The sequence below is a fragment of the Capsicum annuum genome, chromosome 2, assembly GCF_002878395.1.
Source record: "Capsicum annuum cultivar UCD-10X-F1 chromosome 2, UCD10Xv1.1, whole genome shotgun sequence".
Classification (NCBI taxonomy): Eukaryota; Viridiplantae; Streptophyta; class Magnoliopsida; order Solanales; family Solanaceae; genus Capsicum; species Capsicum annuum.
This window is the reverse complement of record NC_061112.1, coordinates 63,855,424-63,869,001: the sequence shown is the minus strand read 5'-3', so window position 1 is coordinate 63,869,001 and position 13,578 is coordinate 63,855,424. Positions and strand designations below refer to the sequence as shown.

Genomic DNA, 13,578 nt, shown 5'->3' with positions numbered 1-13,578 from the left:
GTAATAATGCTACATAAAGTTTTCTTTCTACTTAAGATTGCATTTTTAAAGTAAGTGCCTAAATAACTGATTTTATAAAACTCTACATAAAAAAAAAAGTCATCAATATAAACTAAAATTAATTCAACAATTACTTTTATTCTTGAGCTACCATGAAGATTATGATTTGAATTTTAATAAATCTGTCATTTTCTTGGAATGAAAAAAAAAAAAAGGTGAAAAATAAGATTAAAAAATAATATACATGCCATTAAAGTTTAAAATAATAACATACATAATTATTTTAAAACTGAAAGTTCAAATTATTATTTTTGATCTTTAAATTATAATAAATTAATATAGATAATACTATCATTTTCTCTTCTTTAATAACCAAGTTAAGAAAAGAAAAGAATGAGCAAAATTTGATTTTTTAAAAATAATTTATACGAATGCGTGCGTAAATTTAAAACGTGAAAATTTTATTATTTTATATGTGTACAAATACAATGTTCCTCTTTATTATTTAAATCATAATATGTATATTTCTTCTAATACATTGATGAAAAGAAGTAACTCAGATAAAATAAATCATATCATGTTCCTCCTATTCATGCTTAGCTAATATATATTTTTTTTTGGCAGAACAATAATCAAAGTTAATGATGAAAAGGAGTAACTCAGATACAATAAAAATAACGTATTAAAATTTTTAAAGCTACTCTCAAACTCATGTAATGTTCTCTAGAAGTAAAATGAGGAAAGGCAACTCAAACTCCCATGCTATCAAGAACGAAAAATAGAAATAGAACCAAGCCTTTTTTTTTTTCTTTGAAAAGCCTCTTTATCATATCATCCTCACTTCTTTGACTTCTTAGATCCTTGGGTTGGCTGGGTTTAGGTGGTGACCGCATCCACTGCTGCAGGTTGTACTGGCCTCTCCTCTAATCCCTGAGCCAAAGACTCCTCTCTCCTTGCAAACTTTCTTTCCCTGCATGCTTTGTTCTTTGTCCTTCTGGCCTCAAATTGGTCTGACAAATTCTTCTCCCTAGCCTTTTCAGCCTTTGTTTTGTGAATGTTCTTCATCAGCACAGACTTGTTCATGAAGACATTACCCTTCACCTACGTGTACATGTCATGGTACATGTGCTTGTCAATCTTCTTAGATTTTCTATACTTGCGAAGCAACCGCGTATGGACTCTAATCCTCCTCATACCTAGCACCTTTTTGAGCAACCTAGTCTCTGTGGTACCCTTACGTTTACCAGATCCAGATGACTAATCAGTAATCAATAACAAAGAGAGAAGAAAACTTAATACTACATATCAGGATAGGAGGGAAAATATATATATATATATGTATATATATACATATATGTATATATAAGAAGAAGAATTCAATTCCAATTCAATTTTAATTTAAAAATTTTAATTTCAATATCCTTATCCTTATATTTTTCAAATTTAGCATGCTTATCTTAAATATGTAATTGAATTAAGAGAAATATTTGAATTCGAATATCCTTATCCTTACTTTTTTCAAATTTGACATGCTTATTTTAGATATATATTTGAATTAAGAGAAATATTTAAAATCAACGAAATTAATTCATATTTTTTTATAATAAATACTAACAAAATAAAAGAAGAAAAAATTTATTTCTCTGCCTTATCTTTTTAAATGTAATATTATTTTTCTTATAAGTAATTATTAGTATTCATTATTAGTTCTGCGTACGACTATTACTCCACTGTTAATTCTATGTACTACTACAACTATAAAAAAATTTAATTATTTTTTATTTTTATTTAATTATTATTTCTACCATCAATATTATTATTATTTAAGTTAACATTTTATATTTTATTTAATTAAATATATTAAATGATATTTGAAAATGATATGCTTATGAATAGTAAGAGTTCATTTAGAACTCTTCAATATTATGTTCCTAATTTCAAGCTAATAATAATCTTTAAAAAAAAATAACTTTTGAATGGTAAGAGTTCATTTAAAACTCTTCAATATTACGTTCCTAATTTCAATCTAATAATAATCCTTATAGCTAAGTATGTTGAATGTCTAAAAGAAAATAATTAACTTTTCATCACAAGGCAAATTTCTTTTTCAAAAAATTTAAAAAACTTCCTCATACTCACTAAAACTGATTGCCAATAAACTTTCAAATTTGAAAAAATCTTTTATCACATTAACAAAGAATCAGGAATGCTTTTATCAAATAGTCATAAGCCTATTAATATAAGTCTATGTGATAACGTATAAATTGAAAAAAAAAATGTCTTTCTTTAATATTATATTTATCCATTATCCTAATTGGTGAAAGACTTTGAATTAGGAAAAAACTTCTTTATCATTAGCCTATTTCTCTTTGCTCCATCATTAGGAAATTATTATTGTTGTTATTATTTAGGTTAATATTTTATTTTTATCTAATATTTAAATATGTTATCATCATATATTGTTGTTGTTGTTGTTATTATTATTATTATTTAGGTTAATATTTTATTTTTATTTAATATTTAAATATATTTTAAATTATATTTAAAAGGGATAAACTTATGTTCCTAATTTCAAGCTAATGATAATCTTAAAAAAATAATATTTTTAAATACAAATATTTTATCTTTTAATTCAAAACTTTTATTACAATATTTAAAATCTTGTCTTAAAAACTGCCACGTGACTTTCTATTGTGCTGCCACTTGGCATCTTTTCTTGTTTTAGTTTTGCTTATATATATTGAGAGAGAGATTTGGGTTGAAAACACTACTAGAGATTAGACCCTATTATCCTCCCCCAAACTACAATCGAAATTGCTATGACATACCAAACTTCAGGTGGATCCTATTACCTCCTAAACTATTTTACAGTATAATAAATAAATCCTTCGATGTTAATATAGCACAAAAAGTGTGTTCACTGTCTTAGAAGCAAGTAAGTGACGAAAAATAAGGTAGAAATCTCATCAATAATGGACTTATGACCTTTTTTATTTGGACATTTTACAATTAGATAATGCATAACTATGATATATTAAAATTGTGAAGGGCATCAGAAATATTATTTGAACTTTTTGCGCTTCATTTAAAATCTTTCCTTTAGACAAAATCATTTTTTCACTATATTTTTCCTAATATTTAAGAGTTGAAAATTAATTAAATATATTTATGGTAAAATATTTTCTTATTAGAAGTCATCAAAATTAATGACAACTAATATCTTTTTCATTATTTTAAGAATTCTAAATCAACTAAATTTGATATAAAATCTAGAAATAAATATAAAAATATTAGAATAAAATTTTTTTAAGAAATATCAAAATTTTAAAAGTTTTACATACGTAATAAGAATGTAATTGATGATTTTATAAAGATCTGACTTTAAAAACAAAGAAAGATTTTAAATAAAGAAAAAAAATTAGCCATACCACAAATATGGTTCAAATTGATGCGTCTCTTGTAGCCTCTGGCAACAACGAAAAGAGATACTGCATGACAAAACACAAAAGTGATAATTCATCAACCACTTGAAACTTTTGGTGGTAAAATATGTGTGTTCTTACACTAAAATATATGTTTATTTTTACATTACTATTTTAAAGTGTGAAGGATTTTTGAAAAGTGATTTGAACCTTTTACACTTCATTAAAAATTTCTGCAATAAATAAAATTATTTAATTTTAAATAATCAAATGTTACACGTGCAAGGTACGTGCGGTTAAACTAATAATTATAAACATTAAAATTTAAATACAAGAAAAAATAAGAAGGAAAGCTAAAATTAAAAAAATTACATGTATTTGAGAATATTTTAAATACAAACAAAATATAAGATAGCAAGAAAAAATTTAAAAATCACGTGTGGGCAAAGAAATAAAAAGGTACATGTATTTGAGGAAATTTGAAATACAAGGCAGAGAAAAATTTAATATTTATACCATAAAAACTTTAACTATATATAGTTTGAGGGGGGAGGGGTAGGATAAATGTGTTTTATCTTAATAAGTAACTAAATAATATCAAAGCTAATATATACATGCATGGAAAATTTTAATATGGATGAGGCTCACTCAATAATAGTTTTAATATGGATGAGGCTCACTCAATAATAGTTGTGTGAGGAGCCTCTTTACTTTTGACAAGTGTTCTCATGCGATCCATTTTGTCAGCAATTGTTCCTCTACTCTCATTTCCTCACATTTTCTCGTCTATTCCCTATTTAAATTTCACTGTTTTGCTTGCTTTTTTTTTTTTACACATTGTCTCTAGCCATAAAAAGTATAAATATTTAAAATATATATTTTTTATAGTAAAAAATAATATTTAAAAATTAAAATTGTGTTTGATCATAAATATAAATTGAAGGTATTTTAAAATTTTTAGGAATAACTTAGAGTAAAAATAATTTTTGTATTTTTTAAATTTTATTTTTTAAAAAATATTTTCACAAAGTCAAATATGAAAGGATTTAGGATTTTTACTAGGAAAATTTTAAAAAAAATTGTATGCTTGAGATTTAAATTTAGAACTTTAAAGTGAATTTCAAACCTTCAAAACCATTGATCCTGCTCATAGTATAGTGTTAGGGAATTAAAAAAACTATATAACTACATAAATAATAAAAATATTACCTTATATATACAACATAATTTTTTATTGAGGGGATTCCTCTCGTCCCTTTAGATATGCCTATGATCCAGGTACTTCTCAAATGACCCCTTGAAGAAAATTTTTCCCGATGTCCCTATTCTTAACTCATTCTTTGATTTTACTCTAGCATCAGGTGTTCCTTCATTCTAAGTAACCACATATACATGAATTTCAAGAAGTTATCTATTAATTTTTGCTTGTAGTTAAGTGAAATAGAACAAGCAAAAAATAAAAAAAAGTTTATATTAACTAACTAACGCTAGACGTCAATTCTGCTGATATGTGCAGCAACAAGACAGCCATGACCATAGTAATAAATTTATATGAATTTAGTTAACGATTAATTAGGAGTTGTTAGATAAAAAAAATAAAAGTGAACAAAAATAAAAGAATTGAAAAGATAAAATAAAAAGAAAAAAATATGAAGAAAAGTGACTAACATACTTTGTGGGTGAGAAATAAACATTTGTCATACATAAAGACCCTCACACAACTTACATTATTTGAGTCTCATCCATAGTAAATTTTCCATACATGCATAATTTTCTCAAATATCCCCTGCATACCAAAGGATCCGTATGTTTATGACAATTCTGGAGTCGATAAAATCACTACTAAGAAGTGACAATATAGGGAAAGATGTAATTTATTCACAACCAACAGGGCACATGTCTGATAATGTTAAGTTCAGCTATGGCAAGCCTAATTGGAAAATATTTTTCGAGTAAAAAATAAAATAGAAGAGAAAAATACGGTCGCCTACTCTAGAAAATGTGTGCACATTATATTAGGGAAAAAAATATGTTTACTCCCCTAAACTTGTCATAAAAATTTACTTTAGTCATTAAACTTAATCTGTAATTATTTACCCTCCTAAACAATGTTTAAATATTTTTTTTACCACCTTCAAAAACTATACCACTCTCACTATGAAAAATGCATCATACTTGCGCCAAGTTGGAGCTAAGTCATAGCCACGTCATATCCATGTCAACGCCACATAAATAAATTATTTTTTTAAAATTATATATATATATATATATATATATAAAAAAAAACACCCCCCCCCCCCCCCCCCCCCCGCCCTCCAAACCCCCCACTTATTTGGCATAAGCTCCATAGCACCACAGTTAATGATCTAACGGAATCAACGCTTTGAAGAAGCTTCAGACTTTTATCCGGCAATTTAATCGGAATAAAAGCAGTAGTAGTAGAAATGCGAAATTCCAATATGATCCTTTGAGTTACTCATTGAATTTCAATGAGGGGAGAGGAAATAACAGAGAAGAGGAGAAGGAATTGGTACTCAGAAATTTCTCGACGAGATATGCATTGATTTTGACAACTGGTAAAGTGTCCATGGACGACGGACCCAGTTTCGTTTGAGTGCTACAGTTGCAAAGTTTCTACTTTTTTGTTGGTATAAAAAATTATATTTGGGATTGATGTTGTCTTTTTTTTTTTTTAATGGTGGACTGTATATATTGTTTTCTCTTTATGAAGGACTATTCAATTGATTTCCATTTTTTTGGTTTGAAGTCTGCTGATGGTTGATACTAGGTGGTATTTGAATTCGGAAAACAATATTGAGGATTAATTATGTGTTTAAATTAATTCTAAAAAACTGCTTTTAAAGAATGGAGTGAAGATTTTTGTTGGATAAGAGTGAAAAAAAAAAAGAAATAGAGGAAGGAAAAGACATGAGGATGGTGGGGTGTGAGGAAGAAGAAGACATGAGGGTGGTGGGCCCCACTTAATTTTTTTCATACTTTTTTGTAAAACATACTTTCATTTTTTTAAACCACGTAAATCGTTAAGGAAGCAAAATAATATATTTTAAAATTCATAAGGGGGTAAATAATTACAGATTAAGTTTAATGGTTAAAGTGAATTTTCATGACAAGTTTAAGGGAGTAAACATGTCTTTTCCCTATATATAAATATACAGGTATTATACATATGATACATACTAATATATGTAATAAACATATCAATATATACCCATGCATATAATATTGTATACGCACCATATACAATCGAATGTACATCAGGTATTGTGGTAAACTAGCTAATGGCCGAATGGTACATGCTGGTAACTATAAAAATAAAAAACGAGTTGAGTGAAGGTGAAAGTACGATAGCAACCTATACACCAAACATAAGAATTGTTGGAATAAACTGAATATTTTAGTGTCTTTCATGATTCAAACTTCTTGTTAATATTTCTATTTATATGGTGCCAAATGCATAATTAGGATATGAATGACTTTAACAGAGTAATTTGATCCAAGGAAAAACAAAGAAACGTGATGGTGGTCAATTAATTATTGTTTCTGTCTGTCTTAGTATGTCATGATGGATGTGTGGATTGACTAACAAAGAGATAGGATAAGAAATAAGGATATCCGAGATAAGGTCAGAGTGACTTCATGGAAGACAAGATTGGGGAAGTGAGGTTGAGATGGTTCGAGCATGTGATGAGAAGATGCATAGATGCCTCAAAGCAGAGGTGTGAGAAGTTGACTACATGGATGGATTCTGGAGAGGTAGAGGTAGATCTGAAAAATATTAGGGAGAGGTGATTACACAGGATATGACGCGATTGCAGCTTACTAAGGATATGGTCTCAGATAGGAAGGTGTGACAAATGCAAATTAGTGTAGAAGATTAATCAGGAAGTCGGAGTGCATTCATGCTAGTAGGTAGGTGTTGTACTTATAAGTAGTTGTAGTCCGACGCTTGTACTTTTTTGTTCTTTGATTCATGTTGATATATGTTGTTTCGAGTAGGTTAGCGTTATTCTATGGTATTGTTCTATTAATATTTGTTGTTGTTATACTCCTTATTGTCTTCTGTAAATCTTATAAATCTTTTTTTGGGCTGTATTTTATCTTGAGCGCAGGGTCTATCGAAAATAACCTCTCTATCTACCTCTTAGGCAGTGATATGAATTGCGTACATTCTATCCTCACCAGACCTCATTGTATGAGAATATATTGGGTATATTGTTATTGTTGTTGCTCTGTGTTAGTATTTGATGTTCTCAAAATCAAAATCAAAGTTAAGAGACAATTATTTTTTGTTAATGATAAAAAACATATTGTTTCGAAAGTACTATACGAAGTTTGGCCCTAAAATAATTGGACATAAATATCCAGACCACCAATGTTCGAGGTGCAATGGAGAAGGGTCGTTGGTTGACAACAAATTATCTTAAGATGATTAATTTCGAGATTAGCTAGCTCAGAATTAGTTATCTCATCATTTATGTAGGATAACTTATTCCATTACTAAAGTATAAATAGTGGGATAAATAATACATTGACCAACTAACATTTCCAACCAAACATGAGATAAAACAATCCTATATTTTATTTCAAAACTATTATAACTTATACCACATATCAAATGAACCGAGTCCAATAATGCTTTTGAAATTATCTTTGTATAGTTCTAGGGGTCATGACGTAACAGAAGAATGCTTGGACCAAATGACACAACGTATTCAAAGTGTGATTACTGAACTAATGATGACCATGTTGCTATAATATAGGGGTGTCAAAAGGGCGAGTTGGGCTGAGATTGAAAATATTAGATGGATTGAATTGAATATTGGATTGGATGATGACCTGCCCAAATTCATTTTTTTGAATTTAATTTGGAATTTTATTAATTAAAGACGAAAAAAAAATAACATGTCTTTACCTAAATGGACCAACCCATTCTAATTATCTGCAAACTAAAAAGAAATAAAACATGTAGGCCCAATACTAATAAAAAAGACCCGACCCTCTTTTGCTTCTTACAAAACTCGATAGAATAGGGTTTCCTATTCCATTTCTCTTTCGTCGTATCTTCCAAAACCTGAGACATTTTGTCCTTGCCAGTGTTTAACATTTTCTTTATCTTGAAATTACTTTGGGTAATCAATTCTCTACCTTGGATCATCTGTATATCAACTCAAATCAGCTAGATTAGCTTTCAAAGTAAGTATTTTCTTCTGTTATTTGTCTTCTCCAACTCCTATAGCTCATTCTTCCTCTTTTTATGCTCCGTAGCTGTGCTCTCCGATATTGGGAATTTTAGATGTTTTTGGTGCTTCATTGAGGGTTTGAGACCCCAGAGAGTAAATACACATCTAAGTAAGCTAATCCACCATACTGCTTTGATATACTGCTTCAAATGCATATAATAACCCCCTCTTTTCTTATAGCTATGGCCGGTAGGGAGATGACAAGATGATCAGAACCGCAAGTAGTTGGATTGTATTTTCTTCCTCAGGTGTATCACTTGCAGAACTTGAAAAAACCCTCCCCTACACTGCGAGTCCTTTTTTCTGGTTATATTAGAATAGGCTAGATAGTTATGTACAGTTTTTGAAGCAACTTTGTTCTGTAAATAATTGTATGTGGACAAGTTTAGCTTTATCCTTTTCACCCCTTTGTTGGTGTTACTCTTATGTACAGACATTATATTTTATTATTGTTTAGGATCTTCTTACCCGTGACTTCTAGTAGCTGAAACATTATGATTGTGAAATCCCCTTTATCTATTGCCTGATTTGTGAGATGATCTGCTAACTGATCACCTTCTCGCATGATATGTTAAATCTGTACCTGCTTGTTATTAAGTAGTTTCCATATTTGGTCTATGTAAACTGACAGATCCCAAGGAAATCTCCATTCCTGCAACAAAATTTTTTGAACAAAGAGTGAATCAGTTTGAATCACTACTTTGTTGTAGATGGATTTATTGCAATGCAATGCTGTTTGTAGTATAGCCATTGTATCTACCTCTACATTAGTAGTGTCTGTAATTCTAGCTCCCTGTGCATAGAGTATTGTATCTACCTCTACATTAGTAGTGTCTGCAATTCTAGCTCCCTGTGCATAGAGTAAATCTCATTGCTCATTTCTTAAGCAAAAAACATAGGAGCTAACACCACGGTTTCCTCGAGAAGCTCCATCTATATTATATTTCATCGAATCCTCCTCATAAAGTTTTCACAGAACTTTAGTGATCTTCAGCTTGGTTTTCCTCTACTTCAATTCATTCACTATTTCCGACCATGAAAAGGGAAACTCTCGGTTAGGCTTTCTGACTTTAAGTAACAATCCAATATTTTTGGTGACATTGAATATTACTTTCTACAATGAGGCTCTTTCCTTCTTGCTTTATGCTATTCCTTCTCTTCCACAGTTCCAAAATGATCATACTAGGGATATCATGATAGTATGCCTTTGCTATCCTTCTGCTATCAGCATTCCACCATGCTAATATAATTTCTCTATATCTCATCCCTTCTATCATAATACCTAAAGAAGAGAAATATTACCATGTCCTATTAGAAAGTGGAGCTTTGTGAAACACATGTGAAATGGTTTCTTGCCTCGGATTAGTACAACCAGCACCTAGAAGGTCCTTGAAGACCCTATCTTCTCAAATTATCATCCACTGGCACCTTTCCTTTCTATATTCTCCACATTAGGAAAGCCATTTTGAATGGCAATCCCTTAATCCAGATATGCTTAAATATATTACTTTTTTCTTCCTTGTGTCTGATGTATTTCTATGCTGATTTAACTTTAAAAAAATTGTAGATTCAAGCATTCGGATGGGTCTATCTATTTCTGATGACCTAATTGGTGGTTGAAGTCTGTCAATAATATGATCTTTCATTTCCTAATTTAGCAACTGAGAAAGCAGCTGCTTATTCCACCTTCCATCTATCATTAAGTCCTTTACCTTTTGCTACCTACTATCTTATTCTCCGCTCATCTGAATAAATGTATATAGATCTCCATAACCTGTCCGGTTACCAAACCACAGACTTGCTTCTCCATCCTTTTAGCTACCATAGAATTTGATGCTCAATAATGTCTCTATCTTGTAGCATCTTCTTCCAAACATGAGACCCTCCTCCAGGTTTCCACATAACTTTATTAGGCTGATGACTTTTGCAGTATTTATTCTTCATGTATGCACTCCATATTGAACTTTTAGTTCTAAACTTCCACCATAACTTGCAGAATAATGCCATAGACAGATCTTGAACTCTTCTAGACTTATTTTTAGCTGAACTTTTAGTTTGCATTGAACTTGCTCTTGATCCCTTGTCCTTCTTCTTTTGAAGCCCTTGAGATATTTTCAATTTATCAATCTTCTTCGGTGAGAGATTCCCTTTAGTGGCAATTTTCTATAAGTTATCCTCCAAATCCTCTCCATCCATGGAAATTATACCCTATTACTGAGTTCAACCTAATTTTAAATTTGTACTTTTAGAGGCAGTACATCTTCAATTACTTTTATTTCTTCTTCAAATCCTTGCATATTAGTCACAGCTAACTAGGTTGATTCATCCTGTGAATATTGTAATTGATTTATATTATATCTTTGTTCTGAATCTACATGCTTCTTTTCCTTTTCTGGTGATTGTAACTTCTTTTCCCCCTATTCTTCATGATCATCAACTAACTCTTTGTTAGAACCTTTATGTCCAAAGCTACTAGTTACCAGTTCTTTGTTCTTTCTTTATTTGTCTGCTGAACATTAGGACTATTTATTTTTTCTTCCCTCTTATTATTTTCCTTTGTCTCCTCATCAGCTAGTGCATCAAAAGTATTTGAAACAGTAACTTTTTTCTGTTCATATTGATCCACTTCACCTACAATATGACCATATTTATCTCTTTTAAATCTGCTCCTTTTGATAAGCCACTGCTGCCTGAATTTAATTCTCCTTCTCTAGTTACTATTAACATCTCCACCTTGCTGTTCTTTGTTACCTTCACTTTGTTGACTCAAGTATTTCCTTTACTCTTCTATCTTTGCCTAATATAATTCAGGATGTTTATTCCAGGTATTTTCATCATGCCCTTGTAGACAACATTCCTCACAGTATTTTGGCACGTAATCATATTGTATTTGCATTGACTTAAACTTTATCTCTCCCATAACATCATATTTCTCATTAATTTGCACTCCTTGTGGTAATTTTTCTATCAAGTCAACTTTAATTTTAACTCGTGCGTAGCTTGGCCTTGTTTGATTCTTTGTTGTCATGTACAACGTTAATGGTTTTCCAATAGCTGAAGCTATTGAAAATGTTGCCTCCTTAGCAAAAAAATTAGGGGGAAGATCAGGCATTGAGATCCATACAACTCCTACTGTTGTTTCCACGTCTGGTTCAAACTAAGGATCCCACATCAAGGTACGCATCTGCCAAAACCTATCCTTGACTTTTATGTAATATTTAGCTGTTGATAAGAGATAAACATAATCCTCCAATACAGCCAATCTAATGAGAATTTGTCTTGAATATAATAAACCTATATTGCAATGTAATACCTGTACCTTTTCTAGCTAAAATGCTTCCCTAGAATGTTAAAGGATAGCTTCCAAAATGAAGAATAATTATTTCCGATGGAATTTTCCAGATTTAGACCCCCCATTGTGTGGAAAATTTAATAAGATTTCCAATGATATAAGATTCGCCTAAATCCGATGACCCAAGTAAGAAGTTAGGGCTATTTTAAGCTTCAGTCATAAAACACTGTGATTTGGGCCCTTAGCGTGTCATGGAGACGGTTTAAATGACAATTGTCAAATTTCAGTAAGACTCCGCGATATTGGCATATCACGAAGAGTTCTAATTTCCCATTCGTCAAGATCCAGTGAAACTGCGATTTTCTCGCGTCGCAGAGAAACCCTTTTTCCTGTTTGTCCATTTCCAATGGCTTACCGCGATGGTGGCGCATTGCAGTGATGTTTCAAATGGAAATATAGCAGAGCATCGTGATAGCTCTGCATCTCGGTGTCTTTCCAGGTAGGCCACTGCGATCATGGCACGTCACACCGTAAGCCAAATTCAGAAATTTTCCCAATTCTGAGTAAAAATATAAAAGTGTCTCTTTGGTCTTTTCCCAAGCCCCAAGTCATGAATAACAGATGATTTAACCTATCCTAAGCATATTACATTCACTTTTCACTAAAATACTCTCAAAGAAAACTCTAGATCATCAAACTTTCTCCCCAAGAAATTCAAATTCCTCCGTTAATTCTCCAAAGAAATTCAAGATTTCGGAATCCCAATACAAGAACTCTAAGGATTCATCTCCAAATCATCAATAGGAATCCAATATTCAAGTTTTAGCATCTTAGATCATCAATTGAGATATGTGGGATTATGAATAAGAATAATCCTTCCATCCTTGTGCCAAAAACTTATTTTAATTATAGATTTACTGAAATTTTATGTGATTTCTCATGAAATTGAAGTTAGGGTTTATACCCAATATTGCTATTTAAGAGTTTATGAGATTTTCAATGTTTTAGATTGCATGTTTATGTTCATATTTTCATGTATATTGCAGAAATTTTCAGATTTTAAGTTGATTTATAAATGTTTACATCACCAAGCATGAATATTATGATGTTTGAACATGAGTTTGATGCATGGGTCACTAATTCCTAAGTAAGATTGTTATTTCAAGATTGTTTGTGCTATGAGCACCCTCAACTGAGATTATTCTCAGATTTTTCTATAAAGATTTGACCTTTTTGGTCATGAGCTAAGATAAAGAATCCACTTTGTTTATATGACTTGAGATTTCAAGATAGAAAGAGCATAATTGGTTTTCTTGTAAATCCTTGTGCTATATTTTTTGAAGCGGATATCTCCTGAGCATAAGAATGAAAGTAGTATTTAGCACTGAGATGGGTATGTTACCAAGGTTTCATGTCCCAGAACTACGTGCCACCATAGGATTAAAGATTATTTCCACTTCTACGTGGATGACTAAGATTGTGATCACGAAAGATAAAAAGTTTTATTTCGATGGCAAGGTTAGAACAACTCAACCCAACGTGGGCAAGACGTGGGACTCCATGAATGTTCACATGGTTTATGTCGGTTAGAAGAACCTCCCTA

The 13,578-nt window shown here is 30.8% G+C and overlaps 1 protein-coding gene and 1 long non-coding RNA gene across 2 annotated transcripts; one reads left to right on the top strand and one right to left on the bottom strand.

Moving 5' to 3' along the window:
- Positions 1–876: 876 nt before the first annotated feature.
- On the bottom strand, positions 877–4,953 carry LOC124896170 (60S ribosomal protein L19-2-like). Its single transcript, XM_047407699.1, has 3 exons — positions 4,909–4,953; positions 1,204–1,257; positions 877–1,101 (listed from the first exon to the last, which is right to left on the bottom strand). Exons 1-3 carry the CDS (start codon positions 4,951–4,953, stop codon positions 877–879), a joined length of 324 nt encoding a protein of 107 aa, XP_047263655.1.
- Positions 4,954–8,418: 3,465 nt separating this feature from the next.
- Positions 8,419–9,157, top strand: LOC107858558. Its single transcript, XR_001671088.2, has 3 exons — positions 8,419–8,636; positions 8,709–8,792; positions 8,864–9,157. It is a non-coding gene; the product is annotated as an uncharacterized LOC107858558 (long non-coding RNA).
- Positions 9,158–13,578: the final 4,421 nt, after the last annotated feature.